The sequence below is a fragment of the Acipenser ruthenus genome, chromosome 28, assembly GCF_902713425.1.
Source record: "Acipenser ruthenus chromosome 28, fAciRut3.2 maternal haplotype, whole genome shotgun sequence".
In the NCBI taxonomy this organism is placed as follows: domain Eukaryota; kingdom Metazoa; phylum Chordata; class Actinopteri; order Acipenseriformes; family Acipenseridae; genus Acipenser; species Acipenser ruthenus.
In genome coordinates this window covers 7908398-7933779 of record NC_081216.1, presented here as the reverse complement: position 1 = coordinate 7933779, position 25382 = coordinate 7908398, and the positions used below count along the sequence as shown (strand labels likewise).

General features: G+C 39.2%; 1 protein-coding gene across 1 annotated transcript; it reads right to left on the bottom strand.

Moving 5' to 3' along the window:
- Positions 1-1636: 1636 nt before the first annotated feature.
- Positions 1637-21067, bottom strand: LOC117434761 (protein FAM117A-like). The gene is made up of 8 exons (XM_034057402.3): positions 20478-21067; positions 14812-14957; positions 7888-7983; positions 6782-6886; positions 6159-6290; positions 4989-5145; positions 4064-4226; positions 1637-3810 (listed from the first exon to the last, which is right to left on the bottom strand). Exons 1-8 carry the CDS (start codon positions 20608-20610, stop codon positions 3594-3596), a joined length of 1149 nt encoding a protein of 382 aa, XP_033913293.1. The 5' UTR covers positions 20611-21067; the 3' UTR covers positions 1637-3593.
- Positions 21068-25382: the final 4315 nt, after the last annotated feature.

Here is a 25382-nt window from a genome sequence, read left to right as displayed (position 1 = left end):
ACAGAATTACCAGAGACCAGGAAGTTAACTAGTCATGTAATCCAAAGGAGCCATGTGACTGAGTGAGTGAGTGAAAAAAGACCCAAATCCCCCCCCAAGAAAAAAAGACATAATATTTAATTGTATTTATTAACAATTCAACAAATGCCACAGCACTGAAAGACCACATCTGCTTTTTCAGTGATGTTAACTTTTAAAAGAGATTATATATATATATATATATATATATATATATATATATATATATATATATATATATATATATATATATATATATAATAGCAAAAATAGCATCACAAAATAGATCATCTCTAATGAAAGAAAAGATGCCAACATGCATGGCTTGATTGTAGCTAGTAGTCCACACTGCAAAGTACTGACTGCTCTGGGCACCTTGGTTTCTCAGACAAGAAAACCTAAATAGCATTGTCCTGCTGCTTCCAAGAATTGCAAAATTACCCAACAATATATATATTCAGTTTAGAAAAATCATGCCACACACACAATTCAACTGAGCCTCAGCTAAATAAGAATTAATCTGAACTTCAAAACAGTACCTGTACATTTCTCTCCTTTATTCTTTTCTAAACATTTAGAAAACTTTTTTTTTTAAACTGAACTCTAAATAAACATTTATTTAACCAAAACGGCTTTATTTATTTATTTATTTTTTTAATAAAGCTTGTACTTGGGATGATAACGGTTTATAGTTGAAGACTAGAAGCCAATATTTCTCTACTCAGTCACACAAACATGTAACCTTAAAACATGACCGACATAGGGGATGGAAATTGAAGGTTACATTTCCTAATACGTTAAGTAAGGTTATGTCCATGCTCGCTGCACTATGCAGATGTCAAAGGAAACATACAAATTCAACATACTAAACTACACGCCCCCTTTTAATTTCACTAAAATATGCAGACCAAAAAATAGACATCCTGCAAAACTCAACCCACGCCTTTGTGCCAACATAATACTTGAACAGAAAATAGGCAGGTTCGTTGGTTTGAAATCCATACAAACACTTCAGGCTCACAATATTAACTGATGCCCCCCCCCCCCCCCCCCCATTTAATCTTATATTAACAAATGATATTTTCAGACAAACACTATCCTTTAAAGCTAGTGTCTCCCATGTCACTATTAAATAAAAACAAAGTTGTATGAAAGGGTTCAAAATAAATACGTTAACAAGTTCTTGTAAAATAGCTTGAGATTAAGCGTCGGGGACAACCCCCTGTGAATGAATGAACCTATCTATCCATCTAGAGAGAGAGAGAGGACAGAGAGGACCAAATGCACAGGGTTTGGTTCTCAGCAATACAACTCATTCATTTCAATTTTTCACCTGTTTACATTACTACAGCCTTAAGTATTAAAACAAAATCCTCTAGGCTTGCAATTCCCACTAAGAATATAATGTGATCTGGCCTCCATGGAGTCTGACTGTAGAAACAGTCATCCAATACACCCACATCTATTCTCCGAAATACAACTTATTTGTACTGAACAAACACTGGTTTTATCCAATAAACACATCCCTGTGACATCCCATGCTGAAATGCATAAACAGCACCCTCTAGGGGTGATAAGAAGGAACTATGCTGTCACTGAACCTCACTGACCTTTTAAAAAAAAAAAAAAAAAAAATCTAACATTTGTAAAGCTTTTATTTGTGGGAACTGCTGTTACCTGCCAGGCCCAATGAAAGTGCTCAGTTTTGTATTGTTTGTGCATTGCTTTCATCCGATGTTTACAGAAGGGTCACTGTGTGACAGCTTCTCATGTTAAAATAAGGATTACTTTGGAGGAGTCTTGTACTCACTTGAGGAATTGTTTAGTACACCTCATTTAAAAAGTGAATAGCACACAGGAAACAAAGACCCCGATCTTCATTCCCCAGCCATGCTGCATATCGGGTATATGCTGCCAGGGCACGTTTCGGTCCTTTTAACAGGATTTCAAACATAGATCACCGTTCATGTTGGTCATCTTTGTAGTTCTTAACCCCAGCACAGATGGGACGAGCATGAAGTTCAAACACACTCACACATTGTGCTAGAATCCAAAATCAACCAGTGAATCAATGGCTGACTAGCAGGGCCACTTTGTAAATCATGGATTAAGGCAATCGTTAAAACATTTGTCTATAGGATTGAATTCCTTCTAGTTTTACCTCTGAATGTATCATTGGAGTGTTAGAAGTTAAAGGCTTCCCATGTGCAAACAGCCAAGGGGAAAGTTAAATGATGTAATGCAAGTTTCCAGTTAAGGAGAGTAGAAGCAATGCATATTAAACTAAATCGAGAAGGGACCACAGAATTAAACAGTGCTGTGTATGAAAACAATTACATTGCTAGCTGGCTCGAAACAGATTTGTATTTATATTTGAAAAGCATACGGTATATCAAATCTGTCACTGGACTCAAAACACCAAGGACTTAAAACAGCACAGGAATATTCTGCCAGTAAGACACCTTTCATCTAATGTAAATGAGCATTTAACCTTCCTGCTTTCAAAAGCATATGCAGTGAACTGTGAATTAACACACCTATTTCAACCACATGCAAACTATAACCTTGTTAACAAGTGCAAAATATTAACAGGAATCTATACAAATTTCTCTTCACTAGTGGCATCAAGCAATACCTAGCCAGTGGACAATGCATATCTTTTACAGCCTTACATACATTTTGTAACATTGTCAGTTATTTGATAAGCTTTCCCCAAATAAGCTTTAGAACCAAGTAACAGTAGCCACAAAGGCGTGCATCAAAAGTACTTGACTTTGGTGGAGTAGAAAGAGCATCAGTAGCTTGGCTGCAATGGGAATTTTACACTGAATTACTGATCAGCACATTTTAAAAAAAAAACATGCACTTTTCTTTAGGTGATATTCAGTTCTCATACCAACAAACCAGATAGAAAAATGATGAGCCAGTAAGCACTATTTCATAACAAGTACTGGCTTGGGGAGAGGGGGGTTAGGCTATGAATAAAAATGTGACACCGACGTAAAAGACAAATACAATGTACACATGTGCTGTGCATATAACCATGTTCGGTATAGCTAGTTACTGCAGTCTATACAAAATGGTTTTGACAATCCATCTGAAATGGTACTGGTATTCTCCTCACCCCCCTTCTACCCCAATTGACATTTAAGAGACTTGGAGAAAATACAACAGAAACTATTTTATGTATAACACTAAGTGCTGGAAGACCCCACTACCCTTGCTAGCTGCGTTTTAGATCAGGTCATATTTGTCATTTGACTTGTGGGCAGATTGGGGAGAAAGACAACCCACAAGCCTGCTGCATTGTTCTGTACCTCTTGAAGTTCTAAAATGTTGATCAAGGAAAGATGAGTGTATCTGCGTCGACACAGATTCCCTCTCTCTCTCCCCTTTCCTGCTTCAACAATACATGTAAAAAAACAGCTAAGTGCATTTATACTCTGATGCCTCAAATGAGGCTCGTCAGCCCCCAGTTCTGTGCTCAGACAGAGCTGGCCGTAGTGTAGTATCCTCTGCCTCTTTGCTGGACAGTAGGCTCCTCGTGATCCCTCCCATGTGCTGGAATAGCTGGTTCACATGGCCGGACCCAGGTAGCCGCCCGCAGCCCCCGCCGGACAGGATGCACCACCCCCGCTTGGGGAAACGGAGAGGCTGCGGAACAGGAAGTCCATGGAGGGGAGGAGGGGCTTGAGGAGGCTGACTGGGCAGAAGGCGGAGCCCGTGGGGATGAAGTTCACCTTGTTTTTGTCAGGACAGGAGTGCAGGAAATCCTGGCTGAGGCAGGGAGGTCTGGCAAGAGTACAAGAGTGGAAGGTTGATTAGAAAAGCACAAGTGAAATCAGGATGTCTTCAATTGATCTGAAAGATGGAGGCTCAAAAATACCACTGTATATATTCCCAAAATGTACTTAGCTGCAAAGACAATTTGGTTACAAGCTTTGGATTGGAAATGCAGATCTACATGAGAGGAAAGACTTCGTTCATTATTAGTTGTTTTAGCCTCTGCTCTTTATTTTGCCCCCGTCAGAAGGGTTTTACTCACTTGGTCTCCTCGCAGACACGCACTCGCTCGCACCCTTCAGGAGGCTCCCTCTTGAAGCTGTAGCTGTTGTTGGGTCTGGGGGAGGAGGAGAAGAGAAGCACAGGAGAGGGGCAGCCACTGTCTGGGGGAGAGGCGCTGCAGAGGCTGCTGCATGACACTGCACCTGAGAAACAAATCACACACTTCACATCTTTGCTGTGGAGGCAATTATTTATTTCACAGTATCTGTTAGCCCAACAGTGTGCTGCGGTTAAAGTTTGTTAATGTACATAGACATCCCCTGCCACAGCTGAATTCAAAATTATAGCCACCAGTATAAAAGGTAATCAACATGGCCTACATTCAAGTATGGTGTGTATAATCCCCATGTCCTTAAGTTTGATCACAATGGAATAATTTTTTTTTCTAGATTAATGTGAAAATGTACATGCAACATGCTGGGATACATCTGGGGGTATAGAGCTGGACAGAGCCGTCCATATACCCCCATATTCTGATACTCCTTACCAAGTTCCTTTACAATTGGTTCTCTACATATAGGTAAAAACAAATGACAGGGACTTCCGCTATATCCACAGCAGGGATACTTAAGTGAACTAAAAGCGTGTCTATCACCCCCCAAGAACTTAATTTTGAATGCAACAGCAATATAACTTATCAGATACAAAAATAGCACAGATGGCAAATGCTTGTGTATCTTGCTCAAACTTAAAACCTTCTGGCTACACAATACTAAAATAGTAAAAGGACAAGTTGAAAAATAGATTTCTAGATTTAAAAAAAAAAACAAACAAACAAACAAAAAAAACATATTTTGTACAAGTACAATTGCACTAACAGCAGTAAGAAAAACATACAAATTAAAGTTGTAAAAGCAGCGAAAAATAGTGCAAACAGACTACAGCAGTGTGTCTGCAGTGCCTACCTCTGTCCAGATCTGGAGCAGTGTCCCTCACAGGGCCAAGGCAGGGCGAGGGGGAGGGGGAGGGGGACAGGTGTGCAGGGGAGGACTCGCTCCGACAGCCACTGCTGTAGTGCTGGGCAGGGACTGGAGCGCGGTGACCATCGGGGATATCCAGGATCTGACATGAACACAGAGAAACCGACTTGATGCACACAAGAGTTCCACAATATGAACAAGCAGGGTATTAACACACATCCCCAGTCAATAAGAGGCCTCGGGATCACGAAGCAGCAGATGAACACATCCTATAGCCAATTTATGCACAGGACAGGTTCCTCCATATATACCCAAATTCCGAAACGCAGTAACTTGTGCTCAAGAATGTCCTAGGCAAGTTTTACCACAACTGCAATACTGGTTCTCTACATAGAAGAAAAAGTCTGATACAAGTATGTATGTAAATATAGACAGAGAGGCCCTCCATGTATCCCCAGATTGACACTCTCAATGTGCAAAAGAATGATCTGACCAAGCTCTGTCAATTGGATGTGTGGTTTTCTGGCCATAGAATTGGGTGCCTATATGCTTATGACAAATATGACAGTGTTAAATATGACAGTGTTAACTATAAACACTTTCTACATCCTCACCACAAATTAGTATACCCACCCCGTGTTATATCGCCCCTCGCTATACTGCGGGTTTGGATATATCGTGGTCCTGGAGTTGGCTCCCCCTTTTAACAGTAACTGCGCATGCCTCTGAATATTATTCACCGCATTAGATCATCTTGAATTTGCTGTAGGAGAGCTCAAAACATCCACATGAACAAGAAAAGCACGCAGAAAAAAAAAGTCAGATTACTTTCCCCAGTTGCACTGACTCTACTCTAACAAAAGTGACTGATTTAAAAAAAAAAAAAAATTTGATGTAATTGTTTAGTAATACTGATGCGGTATGTAATGTACGTATTATTTTTAGCGTTGGCCATGTAGCATACAGTTTTCTATACTTTCTGTAAACAATAAACTGCATTTAAATGCTTATTACAGTTACACTCTCTTTCTTGATGTATCGCTGCCCTCGTTATAACAGAGGATTTATATTGAACCCCGACACCCGCGATATATTGAGTGGTTGGTGTAGTTCATAAAACTATACATTACAGAATACAGAGAGAGACAGACTCACTCTGCCGATCTCCTTCTCAGCCTGCTGTTTCACAAAGACTCCCTCCAGCTCCAGGCTCAGTCCCTCCACACTCCGACGCAGACGGGGGGTCAGCCTAGACAGGGGGGTCTGGGGGCCCGGGAGGCAGGGCACCTGCACAGGACAGGTCAGGGGAGAAGCTCACTTACTGAACACCACACAGGGCTGCTATCTCCTGATAAAACTACCTATTTTGTTTAGGGGTGTTAGTGTAGATTCTGTGTACTTTCCGAAATGTTAAAACATTAGTATTAAACAAGTTTAAAATTAATAGATTTAAAAAGGTTGAGATAACAAGAGGAACTCCGAATATACAGCTATGGCTATAGAATTAACTAATTTTGCTTCATAAAGTCAAATGAAGCCTGCTGAATGTGACATTTCGAAACCTAACATTTTACAATGTCTCAATCCTATAATTCTAGGCGATGTAAAACTGTTGTCCATATCTGTAGTTTCAAATAGATTACAACACTTGTGGTTATGGAATAAAACACTGAATAACAACCGGACACTGTATACACGCCAAGGCCAACGTCTATATTTTACATGCATTTTTCGCGTGCGGTGCTGCCAGTCCCCTGGGTGTGTGCGGTGCTGCGTACCTGCGCTGTGCTGAGGCTGTGGTGTCCAGGGAGAGGGGGGTGGCGCTCTCTCTCCCACCCGCTCCTCACACTCTGCCTGCTCCGCTGCTGCTTCAGCTTGGCAATCTGAGGAGAAGGATCCGCAGGAGTTAGAACAACAAGGACACACAATACAAAACCTGTACGTTGATCACTGATCATAGATCACTCTTCAAAGACATATTCCCCATACACGACCATCAACGTCTATAAGGACATGAATGACATTTAATCCAACAAGTGAGCCTCAAATTGAATAGCTGAAGGTATTTCACAACTCACTAACTTTTCTACTCTTCGTATTTTTGTGGTGAATTGCACTATTAAATATGATCAAAGTTTCAATTAAGAAACTCAGTCTGGAACAATAAAAATGTAGTTATTCTGTGTGCTTTTCAAAAATACAAAGAAAATAAAGGGCTCCAAGTACAGTAGAGAGTCAGTTATCCGATCTTTGATCAACTGTATTGTTTAACCAACCAAGCACACCTGTAATCACGTGTGGTGTATTACGCACAGAGCATGTGCTGCTAAAACAGCCATGAGATTTAGCTGCCAAAAAAAGGGACCAGCAGACTGAGGCAAATGAAAGTTACAGAATTATTCAGACCACCAAAACCTTAGATGGAGCATTGTGTGCTTTAAGTTAAGCAAATTAAAACAGTCATCAAGTTCTTGATTTTTCTTCTATTTCATCAGCAAGGGCTGGAGATCCTGTCTGTGTTATTGAGCAGCCAAGACCTTTCATTTTATTCATTTCAATTGCACGTTATTACAATACCTTAACAGCAAGTATCAAAGTAAAGAAACATTTTACTGAATTTTTGAAGTTTAATGATTCCTAAAGTTCTGTAATGTGTCAAAGTTGTACTGAATTCTATTCTTTGATGATTTTCAAAGTTTGGTATATGGTAGGTTTCATTACAGTATTTCAAATACTTCCAAATACTTCTTGGTGCCACTGTTTGTCACGAGGGATAAAAATGCAACACATTCTACTGTTTGTCAACCTAACATTAACCCGAACAGCAACCACACCCAACACTAAAGAGCCCATTAGGGAGCTGCTACTGCTGCACCTTCCCTACCTCCCGTAGGTGCTCCACACTGCCCCAGGACGCAGAACGTTTGTGGGTGCTGGAGCCTTTCCTTCCAGGGGAATCCTCAAACCAAAAGCTGGGGGTCTGATAGAAGAAAGAGAAAGAGAGGTCAGCCTTACACAGTAATGGATTTACTTGCATAGCAAAAGTGACAATCCAGTTATTAACCAGTGTTGCAAAGCACCCTCTTTAATTGAGCTGCCTGTAAAAAGAATGACATGGCTGGTGCTGTGTTAGCACTCAACGACAGCTAGAGAAGCAAGTGCTCCACACCCTCCGCTACTCACATCAGAAAACCTCAAGTGAAGATCACTGCCACTGATATCTGGAGTGCTGCAGGGGGCCAGGTTAATGGTTACACTGGTGTATCTGAGGGAAGGCATGTTTGAGACCTCTGTATAGGCCAAAATGGTGCTTAACTTCCAAGTTTTGAAAATACACAATAAAAAATAAATAAATAATAATAAAAAAAAAATCACCAGGAAGCACACTGTAGCTAAATGTGTTAATCTCTTCTCCGTTTATTGCATATTACATTATCAGGACTAAAGTCTTTTCACTTACATGCATTGACTGTGTACTGTTATAAAACCCTCCGTTCACATTCTTGTACATATCAAAAATCAGAATAGAGAACTATCAATTTTAGCAACACCAACAGTGATCTGAGAAGCCGGAGTTAAAAGGATGTGGGCAAGCCGCCGTCATCTCAGATATCAGAAGCCTTTTGCAGATCTGCCCGAGTGCAGCGCTGACATTGCGCACTCTCACATACCGATGGGTTCAAGCAGCATTTTGACACCGATTCATGCATCCCTTACCAGGGTCTTTATTCTCCAGTGCTTTCTTATAACCACAGCATGCAAGCTTTTATTAGTCTTGTATGATGTGGAATAAAGTAATTCAGCTAACTCCAGTTTAGTATATTTTAATAAAAGATTCAGTGTAAAGTAATTTTTTTTTTTTGCAAGTTTAAAAACTAAAAAAAGATCTTCATTTCCTAACCTTTCCACACAATCATATGACAGAGGTTCAAATTTAGAAAAGGCTACATTTATCACTGTTAAGTTAAGGATTTGGAAAAATTTGCGAACACCTGCAGGTTCACAGGTTTATGTTCAAAGTCATCTGAACCTACACACATCCGAGTCCAGGCACTACCAGAGGTAGAATGTTAATGTTACCTTAATTAGATTTGCAACAAAATAGTCTTTAACCATTTCTAAGACTTCTTGTCTTGCACAAAGCTGAACTGGCTTTTCAAAATTGCTCTGGCATTACGTCTCGTGTTTAGAAAGATATGTACCTATTGTAATCTAGTCACTCCAAATAAGAAACAGTCCCAAAAGTCTAAAATGGGTTTATTCTTTTAACTTTAAGGATTTACGGCTAGCGTCAGACCCTGACAAGTACCAGTCATGGACTTCCTTACCTTTAGTAGCATTAGGTAGTACAAGGAGTATATTTGGGTCTGTGATGCCAGCCAATGAGCAGTTAAACAGAATGCAACAGACCTAGTCCAAACATCTTCTGTAGAAAGCCAGTCTTACAAAGTTTAAGCACAAGAATACACAGTCTTATACACACAGTATATGACAATGCTGTGTATTTACAGCAAATGTCCTTTGTGTTTAAAAGCATACTTATATATAGAAATATATAATCACACACACTTGGTGTATGGAATGCGTGGTGGGTGCATGCATGATGTAAAATCAGGCTCATCTGAGAAATCAGGTCTGGCCTCATACTGGCTCAAAGGCCAGGGTTTGGACACTCCTACCTTTACGCTCTGCACGCATTACTTCCTCTGCAGTCTCTTGCCACCTTTTCTTTAGTGGTTAGCAGCTAAGAAATAGAGCTTTAATGCAAAAGATGCCGAGCAGTGCGTGGGATACAATTAGAATACTGCAGAAGGGCAGCGCAGCCAGCAGCAAATGAACCACTGCTGCTGCAGGAAGACTAAAGGTGAACGCTGCTGCAAGACTTTGCATGAATGTGGGGCAGGTCTTGGCTCCGACACCCTTCCTGGAACAACTTGAAGGTTAACACAGGGTCACAGATTTCAATCCTGCCAGGGGTTTACATTGACATTTATTAGATACTGGTAGCTGCATGAAAGTGCTGCATTTATTTGAAATCATTCTCATCCATTTATCACAATTGCTACATTGTCTTACTGGACTTTACTCATATAAGCAAATATTTACTATAAGTTTTAACTGCTCTTACTCAAACTCGCTCTTACTTATTTACTGTAGTCCTTACTTGAATTTTATTGTACTTTCATAACTGCTCTTACCTGTATTATGATATTCTGTAATGTGATATTTTATAATGTGGTAACTTGTAATGCGATATTTTATAATGCGATACTTTGTAATAAATGTAAGTCTCCCTGGATAAGGGCGTATAAGAAATAATCATCCATGAAGGGCAATTCTCCTCTTCCCCTCTTAAAAGCAAGTAGCAGCTTCACCAAAACAGCCAGTCTACAGAGACTGAAAGTCAACAATAGTTTTAGTAATGGACTACATGTTTAATAACTTCACTAAACTGCAAAAACTCCAAACAGAAACTTCTGTTTTCACAGCTCCAGCAGTGGTTTTGGAATATTCCATTTGCCATTAGGATCAAGTTGAAAGTGATTTAAAATCCCAGTTCGATCCACAATCGGACAGAATGAGGGCTGCTTTTGAAGCCCGTGGTTCTGACCACATTCGAGGGGTTAGGAACAGAGAATTTTCAAGTCTTAGGTTCAGATGAGAAAACCAAAGAGCTAGGATTTCAAAATGGTGTATTTGATCTGTAACAGTTAAGATCATTTGGGAAATTTAAAACACAAGCCACATAAAAGCAATAATATACACTGCATCAATAGTTACTAGGGATGGGCACCAATAATCGATATTTTGATTTGATTTTGTTCAATATCGATAATATCGTGGGATTAAAAAAATTCACGTACGTTCAGACATTTTATTGCTAATACTACTAAAAATACAAAAGCAATATAAAATCAAGTTTATTTTATATTAATATACAATAAACCCCATACATACCAATCATTGTTAGTCTCGCAGGCAAACACCACACACTAAAGTTTTATTCCATCGACTGGCGTTTAGGTACTAAACGCTATTTGCATGCTGTATAAGCACCGTTGGTTGTCCATTTTGCATTACTTTGAGATATGTGCATGTGTCAGTGGTTCATTACTTACGCTATTAATGTATTTTTTAGATGTGAGCTTTGAGTATTATAAAATGAGATGTACTTTTAAAATATCAAAACAATGCAAAATTCGGCATGACATCGTACTTTACTTTTAGAGGTGTCATGAGTTAGCATTTACATGCAGAGCAGCCGACGATTCAATTACTTCCGGATTGGCTAGAAAGTCTGTGCGCAGAAGTATAGAAATTTCAGTTTTGAGGTAGCTGATGATGGAATAGTAAAACAATATAACAAGACCTTGTCTCCATGGATATTGTGAAGCAAAGCAATTATCACTTTTACAAATCAGTATTTGAAAATAATCCCGATGATTATCGATTATTCCAATAACATCATTCTTCAGAGGAAAAAAAAAAAGATTAAATGTTTCTTTCTAATTAAAAACTTCAATAACTTTTTTCAACAGCACTTTCAAACCTACAAAACACACAGTATGCATTATATTGAAGTCACTAGTAAAGGAGCATAACCAATATACAAAACAATACCACTTCACAGAAACCATTTTTAAATAAATAAAAGCACACACACACAATCTGACAAATGTGCAGGTCAATATAAATATAAATTTAAAACAAATGACCTGCTAAAGGTGGGAAAAAACTAAATAAAACAAAATAAAAAAAACAACCACCACCACACTGACCACAGATCATAAAGACTGTCATGTTTCGTTTCTTAAAAGCACGTTCAAGGAGGAACAGTAGCTCCCACAGTTTCGGGTGCAAGATTCTCTCGGAGTTGTCACCATGTTTCCTCCTGAGGACCACACTTTCACTGGGAACAGCTGTTGCTGGAATGCACAACAGTGACTGTAGGGAGTCAAGCACAGCATGACCAACAGGTTGTCACCAATGCCAGCAATATGACACATTCCTCTATCCAGGGGAGCAACCACCAAGAAAAGTTATTAAAACCAAAACTCGTCTAGGGCAACTGTAAGCTGCTAGAGACTGGAAAATGCTGGCAGATGTTGGACAATGGCTTATTTTCCCACCTGAGATTGCCACCAATAACCTTCGACCAGATATTGTCTTGTGGTCTCTATCAGCATGCCTTGTTCACCTGGTAGAGTTAACAGTGCCATGGAGGATGCTGTGGATGAGGTGTATGAAAAGGAGAAAACTTCAGTTGAACTGGCTGCTGAAGTGGAACAGCGAGGACGAAGAGTCCAGGTTTACCCAGAGGAGGTGGGTTGTAGAGGATTTGTGGCACACTCCACAACCCGGTTTCTCAGAGGACATCTGATTCAGTGGTCAAGAGTTGAGACGCAAAATGAAGAACTTATCTGAAGCAGCAGAGAGGAGCAGCAACTGGCTCTGGTTGAGACAAAAAGATTCTGGTTGGGGACCTCAAGCATAGTAGAAAGAAAGCAAAGTCGATGGAAAAGAAGGTAAGTAAGCTGAGCTTAGCCGAGTTGGGGAAGGAGGGGGGGTGATGCTGGGACGCCAGAATCACGGTCAAGCCCTCTTAAGGTGTCGTGGGCTAGTCGACGAAACACCAAGGATGGAAGGTGCCCACTAGAAGACCCCGGAAAAGTACCCAACTCAGCTCAGTCCAGACGGTTGTCGTGCTATCGGTTAGGAAGGCCACACTGTGGTTGATCCCTGGAGCCAGCATTACACTTCAGCCATCAACACCAGGCAGTAGGATATCTACATCATCAGGTGTAAAAGAAGCTATGTCTTAGTTGGTGCTCATCTTGGCGAGAGCCGAGTCCAATATCAGCATGAAGTTAACACCTACTCATAATTAACGTGTTACATATTGCAATTTTGGTCTTATTTTTCTGTTTTCTGGAAGACTTTGATATCATTGATCGACGATATCGATATACAATTCATATTGTTGCCCACCCCTAGTAGTTACACAATACTATTTTGTGTTTGGTCTAAACAAACTTCACAGATAACCCAAATCTTGCATTAGCTACATCTAGCCAAAAAAATTATTACATTCCAAATAGGTTTTGGAATTTATCCTGTTACATACACTTTACCTTCTTGAAATCTTAGCCTACACCAGGGGTGCAAATTTGATGGGGGGGGGGGGGGGGGGGGGGCGTCTCTGTGGACTGTTTGAGCACCTGCATATGATTGCGTTTCTCAGCACATTCCACCAGACAGACACCGGGTGGGATCCAGCGAATACACGAGTGACTAAGCAGTTTGTAAGTGGAGTCGGCCAATAAGACTCAACAGAACACATGTTTTTAAAATGTCAGTATGTTGACATCGTTGTCACTGTTTGAGTTTTTGGAAGTGCTAAGAGAAAACAAATCATTCCTGCTCAAAAAAAATAGAACAGCATTGAATCTTATAAAAACAGTAAAGTTGGGAACGGAACATAAAATATCACAGAGCCGGTTGAGCCATCCTGTAATACGACAGGTTAGAGCAGTTTCAAATATGCACATTTCATGCCAGTTATTCTTGTGGTAAAAATACACTTTCTTGCAGAAGCAAGTTATCAATGAGGCTATGAGCAATTACATGTTCAGCGTGCTTAAAAAAAAAAGTTTATTTTTTGGTTGATTATAAGTGTATGTTCTTGGCTTTTAGTTATCAATAATAAATCATAAAGCTTTAAAATGCCAATAACTGCATTTGCATGGTGGCAGATGCTGGCACGAGTGATGTATCTTTACTATAGACTTGCTTACGTCTTGTAGCTTGCATATTTTATCCCCCCCACTGGAAATTTGACAAATTGCACCCTGGCCTACACAGGTATTACTCTAGTCAAAGTAAAAATACACATTTATTACATAAAAAAAGTAAAATCGTTGGTCAGTTAATTCTTGCTGCCACAATATGAATATAGAAATATTTTTTCTGCCTTTGGTTCACATTAATATTTCATTCAAATGTGTGATAGTAATTTTATTTTATTACAATAACGTTACCACAGCTTAAAATGAATAACAGCTGCCAGTTTTCCATTCCTGCATAGCAAGTACTACAGTTTGGAACAGAGTTAACATCATGACCACACTTCATACTTTTTTCCAGCTCTGGTTAGGAACAAGCTGAGAACCAAACAGTGGTTCTGACCGTCGCCAACATTCAATATCGCCAACATTTTAAATACCATAAATACTGAATGAACAAATACATTCTTACACTATCATTACTACTGTAGAGGCCAAAATCTACTGTGTTTCACAAGCATATTTCTGATAACTTAAACATTTAATACTAGACAATATTTTGACTTAAACTCTAAACTACATACAGCTATGGCCAAAAGTTTAGCATCACCTAAAATTTTAGGATTGAGACAATTTAAAAAGAAAACAAAAAAAAAAAAACTATGAACAATTTTGATCTTTTATTTAACATCATGTAATCAAAGAAAGTACAAAAGGATATCACAAAAGTCTACTGGAAGCCAAAGCAGTTGTACAATATTTCATGCTAGGTTTTCAAAATGCCACATTTTTCAGTTGTCAGTTATCTGTTAAGTATATGGAAAACTACAAAGCGGTGTGTAATTCAATATGTTAATGTAACATTATTCAGCAGGTTTCATGTGACTTTATGAAGTCTATAGGGTGATGCAAAACTTTGGCTGTAGCTGTACACTCCTATGACAGGCCCACGTCACTTGAAATAAAACATTTGAGAAGCAGCAGGTCAGAGGGACTGTGTGTGTGTGTGTGTGAGCCAAGCGTACCTGAGTAGCCTTGTCATTCAAGTACAGGTCGTATCCTTCCAGCTCCCTTGGCCACTGCCCCTGCAAATAAGGGCCCACGATGGTGTCCAAAGACAGGGTGCGTCTGATTCTCGGCTTTGGTGGGCGAGATTTGGTCTTCTCACCAGCTTAAAAAAAAAAAAAAAAAAAAAAAAAGGGAGGGAAAAGGTCACCAGTCAAAGAGCATCAAGGGTAAAGTTACAGATTCAGAAACCAATCTTCATAGCTAATCTATTTTATATACCAATAGGACGTGTCTAAAATTTGCCTATGTACTATATCATAATCACTACTTTTGCTTTTATTTCACGAACCAGAGAAATGGATAACATGATTGTTATCTACAGAGTATTTTAATAACCTGCATATTTATTATTATTATTATTGTGTTAACACAAGCAAATAATGAAGCATAAGGGAGACATCATAAACCCTGTTGGTGCCAAGAGGTAAAAATGGCTATTAAAACCTTTGTCACTCATTTTACTTTTTACACCCAAGCCCGTTGTCCTGAAGACATGCCAGCTTGTGTAGACTAAACCTATAGTCAAGAATGAAATGGGTTAAAGTGCAATACAATGTGAGCTTGTTCTAATTAAACTCCAGCACATGTGAAAAGGAGGAAACCACATGGTTTATTTTGCAAACTGGTTTCTTACTGGTAGAATTTATCTTTTCATAAAAGGCAAAGGAACACATCCTGACCTCAAAGCAATGTTCACATAAACTGAAAACACGCTCTTATTCTTATAACACAGGTACCATTTCAGCTGCTGCAAAGTTATCACATTTCTGAGGAATCCCAATAGCAGACAGATCGGTCAGGCCATTTCAGATATAACAATGAAGCTTGAGATGGGCTGTTGGTAGGTGCCCAGCTGGATGGTGCTTCTGCTTATGTAACTTTGCAAATTACTGATTTTCTACAGGGAAGTCCAACAAGTAACAAAGTACAGTAGGTAATTAAGGTCCGGATTCCAAAAAAAGAGGACTCTTATGCGTCTGTCCGTCCGTCCCACAATCACTGCCTTGATTTTTGCACTAAACTTATCATACACTCCAAGCCTCCTATAGACGTTTCAGACTGCTATTATCTGATAACTCAACAAATATTATACAATACATTTAACCTTTCAGGTACTGTGAGATTATCCTGTGACTATTGGGACCCTCTGGATTTGCACCAGCTAAGAGGTACGGCCCCTGACCTTCAAAGCAAACCAAATGTGTCGTCTGTCTGTGTCCACAGAGATTTCCACGAATATATTTAGTTTATAATCCTTAGCAGGTGTGTGCATTACATCAGGGATGGCATCAAAACTGCACCACTCAAGTGGTACAACAGAGCTCTGTTCAATCCCCAGCTACACTACGGCCGGAACAGGCCGCTATAAAAATACATCTGATGATTTCATGTAGAGTCACAGCCTGTGCGGGACAGGGCACACATTCTGTAAGGGAGCCGTGCACGTTTCTTCTTTACGTGTTGCACTTAAGAATTGTACAAGGCAGTTCAACTTTAAGTGGGTATTACTACATTGAACAAAATATGCTTTTATACAGTGTGTATTGAACAGCCATTATAATGTGACAAAATCATCCAACAGAGAACACCCTACCCCCTCGGATTTACAACAAACACTGAGCTCAGGGTTGTTCAAAGCAAAAAGTGGGTGTGGTTTTGGACCCCCCCCCCCCCCCCAACCTATACATTCATCTTTAACTCAAAAACCATTTGACCTAGAGACTTGCGTTACATGTCTATTTGAAATTGCACACACACTTTACAGGCACACATCGGCAGAGATGAATCCCCAATTCCCACACAATAACCCTGAGCACAAAGGGGGTGTTGAATGTTTTGGGCGATTTGTCATGGAATAACCATAATGTCAGCTCTGTAAACGTCTGTGCCCAAGAGATTCTAACAGACCTTAAATGATATACTGTTAATGCATTCCAAATGTGCAGCTTTTTCCTGACCTCAACAATTGTACAGACAAAAGCCAGGAGAGGCTAGTTCAATACAGATGTACAGCTCCAGAAATAAATGTTCCATCACCATCTTTGTCATATTTCTGTTTCAACCAAATATTCATACATTTTATCACTGACCTAAATATGGATAATGATTACAAAGAAGACTAGTATAGAAAGATAAAGCTCCAGGAGGCTTTGATTGTTTGGGTACAGCAACATACTTGAGGAGGAAAGAATACACAGGTTCCATGCCGAGACAGACAAGTGTCAAACAGCTGATCATGGCCAAGAGAAGGCCCAACCATATAATATATACAGTAGAAGACTTTGAATTGAAAGAAACATATCAATAAATAGAACAGCAAAGACAAAAGGTACAGGTAATGCTCTATTATGGGCAGCAGTGTGTAGTAAGGGCAGCAGCATATAGTAGTGGTTAGGGCTCTGGACTCTTGACCAGAGGGTTGTGGGTTCAACCCCAGGTGGGGGACACTGCTGCTGTACCCTTGAGCAAGGTACTTTACCTAGATTGCTCCAGTAAAAACCCAACTGTATAAACGGGTAATTGTATGTAAAAAATAATGTGATATCATGCAACAATTTTAAGTCGACCTGGATAAGGGCATCCAAGAAATAAATTATTAATAATAATAATAATAATAATAATAATAATAATAATAATAATATTATTATTGGCAATGTTCTATTGGGGTGCACAGTTCTGGTCTGCAGCCCCCCTGTCCCATCTGTACCCTGAACTACTTAATTGTACCAATTTAACCTTTCAGCTAAAAATCAACCAATATTTATTTTATAGCACCTTTCACAGTGGACCGCCGTCACAAAGCGCTTATGGACACATGTGAACCCTGGAGGACTCTACCTACAGGATCACATGTATGCACCCAACAGTCAACTTGAAAGCTCACCATAATGTAACATTACAGGTTTGCAACTAACACCATTGACAAAAAAAAAAACCCTCACCACATACCACAAAATTGGCAACACAAAACTTCTGCTTCCTTCTTCACACTTCACATTAGACTGGCCTAGATCAGAACATCTTTTTATCTGTCCACAGCCCTCTTTAAACTGACAGTACAATTGCTAGTGGTGCAGTGGTTGAAGATGCTTTTTTTCTACAGCATTGTACTCTGCAAGGCAACCTAGCTTCAACAATAGTTCTAGAAGAAAAACAGCATGACGTTGAGCCGAGGTTTGTGGATGTCCACCATGAATAATAACACTATGCATTCCAGTTTCGGGCCAAAGAGCATCTTATTGACACTCACATTTTGTTCAAAGAGACATTTGCTGCATAAACAGTTTCTCTAAACTATGGCAAGAATTCTGTTGGGTTCCTTGCTTGGTGTAGAGAGGTTTTCTGGATGGGTGTATTTACATGTTAAAGGTGTACTGTCCCATATGGTTTAACACGTCCCCATTCTACTTTGTTGTACATTAGTTCAGAAGAGAATCTTGCGCATCTGCAGCCAAAACTAACTTTACAGAATGTCCTGGAAAGCCAACCACGCCTGGTTTGTGATGAAGTACAGTTATCAGAAGGGTAAACTAGGAAAGAAAGAAAAAGAAAGAAAGAAAGAAAGTTGTTCTCCAGGGAATCATATATTAATTTAAATGTGAACATGATGGTGAGACAACAGTTCTTATGTATTAATATGCTGACATGAATCTATTGAAAAATATAGGGCGATTGCACCTTGGTTAATTTTAAAAAACACTATTTTGATGAATCTTTGCAGAGAGCATCACTATACATTTATAATTTTAAAAATTTCAGCTATATATCCTCCAGGTTACATTTTGTAGTTAAAAAAAAAATGTTAATGGTACACATTTGAGGTGGACACATGTAAAGTCACACCAAGATGAAACTCCAGTTTTCCTCAGATCCTGACTATCAATAGCTTGTGATAAAAAATGTCCTAACAAAAGGTATCATCAGAACTGGACAAGAAGTTTTCTAAAGATATTATATAGTAGACCCTGATACTGATTTGATACAGCCATGGAAATGACACATTAAATAGCTATACTGTTAAATTATTCCTATTTAACTGTAGTTTGGGGGAGCTGCTCTGCCCTCTCGTTGAGTGGACATCAGCTTGTATTGTGCAGCACCCTTACAATACTGAATATGAAGCCTTCGATGGCGACACATGACACAAGGAGTGCCCCTTTCACACTGGCACTCCTACCCAGGTCCCAGCGACACACCTCAGGATGTGGGTCGATACGCTTTGACCCGGGTTGAGCAAGACAAAATGCATGACGGCCGTTCGTGAGCCGATGAAATAAACAGCCACACCTGCGTGAAGGTTTCACCTCCACAAGGAACATTTCTGTTTAGCCATATTTTTGTTGATTGAGACACACCATGAGTCAGATTGCAGCAGGGATGAAGAAACATTTGCTCTAATCAACATTTGGGCCAACAGTTCAATCCAGAGAAGCTTGTATGGAAGCGTCAGTAACAAGCTGCTTCCGGGGCATTGATACGCACATTGTGTACTTGCGTCTGTCACCCAGGTCAACCCTGCTTTATCAAAAGCAGTGTGAAACTGTGTAGCCGACCCACATGACACCAGGTCCTGACCCAGGTAGGTTCAAACCCAGGTATGCCAGTGTGAAAGGGGCTTTAGTTATCTTGAATTAGTTTTGCCAGATTGACAAGAGGCTAAGGGGTGGCTAAGCCAGCAGGATTTTTTTTTTTTTTTTTTTTTTTAAAGACCATATTATATCAACCACCTATTTTTAGCAGTAATCTCAGGATAACCATGGATAGGTGGTTCACGCAGTCTAGAGCGATTCCCCACAAAAAATTCAAGACAGTTATTGTGTTCACCACGTAGAGTGTGAAAGACAAGATTTTGAAGTTAGGACCCTTAAAGTAAAAATAAAATTGCCATTTACCTTACCTTATTAGCAATTGCGCTGGTCCCCGCTTTCTTTTGCATTTGGTTGTATTTTATACTTTAAATTGAAATATGCAGACATTTCAAAAGACAACGCCATAGAAGCGAAAGTTGATGCTACTTCCTGGTACAAAATAACTTCCTGTGGTGTAGTTCAGTTCCACTCCAATGATGTAGCCGCAAATAGGCCAAGTGAGCTACCTCACAGGAAGGGATTAGAAACCAAGAAGAAATAGTCAGGTTTGTTTAAGCTTTGTACTTAAAGCTAAGCACTAAGCCAAAGGCTAATATCAAGAAAGGCACCCAATCCACTCTGCATCACACACCAATGAATTACTGAATTTATGCAATACAACATACAAGTGTGCATTAAATAACTACTCATTATTACTTGTCACATAATGTAAAACAGGGTGAAGCAGATCTTTGTAGTTTTTGAAGCAACAATTTTATCTAGAGATTTAAACTTTATCCCTCTTGCAATTTTGGGGGTCAATAAAAAAAACATTCTGATTTTGTAGCAATGCATACTTTATTTATACAATTTATTTTTGCCATTTCTGATATGAAGACTGAGGAGAGAGTAATACCGTTATTATGGTGCTCGTGACTAAATATTTCAACTTCCTTTGGCAGTACAGTACTTCACATAGTAGTATACAATCGTATAAATAACTACTCAGAACAATGTCTATCAATCTTTGAATACAGTCACACAGTAATACTCACCAGTAGTACCTGCCCGGCTGTATTCCCTGTTGCCAGTCTGTTGTTTGTGGAGCTGGAAGGGGATTGTGGCCCTCAGCGGCTGTAACCCCGAACCTCCCCCACGGACCACCACCACACCGTTTCTGCCCGACATGTAATCGACTAGCCGTCACCAAAACACACTGCCACCTTTGTCGGTGGTTCAAAAAAAAAAAAAAAACACGAGATTCTAACAAAAGAAAACCCCCTTGGAACTAACAAAAAACATTCAATTTTTCTCAAATTTCTCGAGAAAAGTAAAAAAAAAAATTCAAACTGTTAAAATAGCGAAGTTACAGTGTCGATTAACCGATACGTCATACACACTTCAGTTCAGTATAGTACGGTTCACAAAGTAATTCTTTTGTGAGGATAATAGTACTTTTAATATTGTATTCCGGCCCGGGATTCAACTTTGACTTTCAAAATCGCACGGACGGGGTACAGTGCAGTCAGTTTAAACATTGCCTTATGAATTAATTAATTATGTATACACAAACTATTAATAACTATACTCCCCCATCCCCACTACTACCTCTTCCTCACTGTTCACTTTGCCCAAAACTGACAACAGCTACTATACGCGTGCTGCAATTTAACCACAATGGGAGGAGCTCGGATAAATTCCGTCCCATCATTGGCTTCTGGAAAATACTGCTTGAATTCTATTGGTCAAAGCAACATCGCTCTCCAGAAGAACGTCCCATCTGCTTCTGCGAATCCACCTCCTCTATTAATATTAATAAGTACTTTTGAATAATTGGGCGTCGAGGTTGCCATTCACAGACTAAAGGAAATGACAACAGGTGATTAACTTTTCACTCAATAAATAATTGATTATGTTCTGGTACATTAGGACATTTGGGGCAAACTTTTGAGTCAATAATTTTGTATATCAAAGAAACGAATACATGTCAGCTGAAGTACTTGGTTTCCTTCTGTAATTAACTTTATTAAGAGAAACTTATTATATGAGTTAATTAACTGTGTGCCTAATGTAACCAATGACTGTGGTTACCAGACGTCCCGGGAAAACTTTGTCCCAGTATTCAGCCTTCATTTTTCATCCCGGTCAGAAAGAGTCAAATTGTTAAATCGTTCTGGTTTTGCTATTTTGTTTTCACATTTTCATAAATACAAAGCTGTCGCGCTGTGCTCAGCAAGTGCACAGTGATCCATTATAGCAAAAAATAAAATAATGAAACATATAGATTACTTGTTTAAAAATAAAAAATTCTGACTGTGGGTTTAATAATCACAATTCTGTTTAACTTCCAGGACCATGACTAAACTTTTTTTTTTTTTTTTTTTTTTTTATCTTGAAAGTCCCTATTGTGTTTTAATTAACACGGCCATTTTTATAACTAGTTTAATATATATATATTATGATTGTGTTATTAAATACAATTATTTGAACTGCTTCAGAGTTGCTGCAGCTTCAATGAAATGAAGGAATAAAAAGGTCCGTTTTTTCACTATGGCAGTGTGGTCACCCTGTAATTATGGGAGCTCCATACAGTTTACAGATTGGTCTGTCCCTGAACATGTTCAGTTGTTTTGTACCATTGAGTCTTGCAATAATCTGTTTAAATTCAATGACACTCTATACTTGTGAGGGACTGTTGAGCTGCAAGCAATGGTTTACCCCAGAAGACTACGCTACCCAACCCCTTTTCACTTCCTGTGTTACAAGTTATTGGATCCCACCCCCGGACTGTGTGCAGCATTGCTTGGAAGGTCAGGTGGAATGCTATTATCTGTAACACAGGAAGGAAGTGAAGTTATACGGACGTATAGGCACTTCCATATAGCCCCACATTCTGATATTCTCCATTTACCTAAATTAATCATAATAAAGCGTTTCTCTTGACGTAAACATGGAAAAAGGTGACGTATGCAGGGATGGTCAGCTCCATGTATGTCTGTACCCTGATACTCTCAACAACGTAAAGATCCTGACCATGTTTCATCACAATTGGTTTTGTGGTTCTCTTGACAGATGTAAAGTGTGGCCTACCAAAATATTAGAAACAGTAAAACAAAGATGGCCAACAGTCTGCAATTTTGGATCTGTCTTCAAGCTCATGTCAACTCACCTTTACATAAATGCACAGGTCCCAAGTTTCATTAACTGGAATGCTGCTCCTGTCTATCTGCTGCCTAAATGATTAAAATTACATTTTGAATCAATGAAAGAAAAGTAAAACAACAATATTGATTAATTTAAAAAGATAGCGTTTGCAACTTGAATTAAGAACCCATCAATGAATGGAGTATACATGCAATCATATGCTGACTGTCGCAGGCCTGCGTGTTTTAATGTTAGTTTGCGCATGTGACCCGTGACATGTGGGTCACTTGTGTAGTCTGATACGATAACCACTCACTAAAATACTGTATCTTGGGTTCGGAGTAACCCTTGTAAGGAGTTCTGTTTTTTTGGATAAAAAAAAAACTAACAGAGGTTTAAAAAACAGCTTTTAATTGTTTTCTAATACCTCACATCCACACAGAATAAAGGGAAATGGGTTCCTATGCTATCACACGTTAACAGAAGTAAAACATCAGAATTTGAATATGCTTTAGTTTCCCTTTTATTGTTTCAGTGCATATCCCTCCACATGATCTAGAATCTGCTTATGCGGGCCTGCTGTGCCTCCCACAAGGATGCACAGAAAGGAAGGGAGAGAGAGCGTTTAGTTACTGTGCTCCCAGACTGTGGAATGCACTGCCACCTCAAAGCACAAGTGCTACATCAGCTAATGGTATTAAGTCCAAATTAAAAACATTTTTACAGTTTAGCTCTTTTAAAATGAACTTTTACATTGTGTTTTTTACTATTTTTGAAATGTCTTTTTAACATTATATTATACCAAACTGTTTTATTTTTTATCTTGCTTTCTGTTTACTGTAGACTGTATTTTATTTAGACTTTGTTTTGTCTAGTCCAGCGCTTTTTGTATGAAAGGTGCTATATGAATAAAACTATTTCTTATTTGGTATGATAGTTTCACAACACTGAAGGAACCTGTCAAGGTTGTGTATTTCTGACACTCCTGCGAGAGTTGGAATGAAAACCAGATCGCGCAGGGAGACTGGATCAGGTGTACGTCACTCAAAACATTTCTACGGATCAGCTTGAAAGCTACCAGGATAAACTCTATTTTAACTTCAAACAGCTGTATGTGGGTTGAGTCAATGGGCTTCTTTGATACCTGAACTCCATTTGTGGGCAATAGCAGTGGGGTTTGCACGAAGAGGGGTGACGTCATTTGAAAAGGACAAAGGTCAAGCAGCAGACACCACGCTGATCAAGTAGCCTGGATGTTCTATTTAATTAATCTTTCCTATACAGCATCAGTTTAATAGCTTCTCATGGTACTGAATACAGCACCATTTCTAGTGTGCAAATTGCAAAGTAAGTTATGAAGAATTTGAGCTTCTGATCCCACAGGCTGTATTGAAGTGCTGATAAATCTCTTATGTGAATTATTCACACACCCTGTGCAGTGAAACATTCAAAATCTGATTCAAACATTCAAAATCCTAAAAAGTATAGACAACGTCAACCCAGGGGAATTTTTTGACCTGAAAAAAGAAACAAGGACCAGGGGTCACAAATGGAGATTAGATAAAGGGGCATTTAGAACAGAAAATAGGAGGCACTTATTTACACAGAGAATTGTGAGGGTCTGGAACCAACTCCCCAGTAATGTTGTTGAAGCTGACACCCTGGGATCCTTCAAGAAGCTGCTTGATGAGATTCTGGGATCAATAAGCTACTAACAACCAAACGAGCAAGATGGGCTGAATGGCCTCCTCTCGTTTGTAAACTTTCTTATGTTCTTCTTATGTTCTTATGAAACCACATGGACACAGAGTAGGTATAGCTAAGATGTGTCAACAGTATGTATGTAATAGTATGGAGTAAAAAATGACAATGAAAATTGGATAAGTGGTATTTCAGACAGAGACCCCCATACAGCCCCAGACTCCGATGCTCTCAATAACCTATATGCTAAATAAAGATAATACCAAGTTCCATCCCAATTGGACAAGAGGTTTTTCATATCTATGGAACAATGTAAAATATCGGCAACTTACTGGACACGAGACCTCCATCTCAGAGAGTCATTATTATTCCCGGATAACTTTCTGAATAAATAAATAAAATCTGCAGTAAACGTTTGGAGCTTGTTCCAATTTCGCAGCTAAGTTGACCCAGTCACAAGAGGCTGGGGGGGGGGGGGAGTCGCTTAGCAGGAAGTGACTAGGTTTAATTTCTCTGCTTTCAAACAGCAATCTTATCTGGAGGACTGGAACCACAGTTAGTCACGCGGCTCACCACACAGACATGAATTCAGAGGCAGAGGTTCAACAGGGCTCTGACATTACTGTCGGGTTGCTTCTAGACAAGGTGGGAGCTATGGCTTTCTTTATTTCACACTGAATATCGGAAAAGGTTAGAAAACAAACAGCCAATGAGTACAGATGACTGTGGTTAACCTTCTTTCTTTTTTGTACTGTCCCCCTACCTCTTTGTGATGTTTGCAATGGGTGCTTCTTATTGCAATGAATCAAGTGCTGTGGGGTTTTTAAGTCTGTGTTTTGAGTTCAGGTGCCATAGACATATGTAGATTAGCCAAAGTGTCTTTATATTAGTAAGCACCAGCGCCATCTAGTGCACAACAGTGTATTGCCAGCAAAACTAGATGGTGCTGCCTCTTACTTCTAAAAAAAGTACCCTACAGGAAATGTACATGTTTTAATTGCAATTTAAATCAAATACATTTTATTTTAATATGATTTAATGTGTTTTAATGTGTTTTTCTTCAACATGCATTTCAAATACAAACTTAAAAATGTGATAAAAATATATAATTTTCA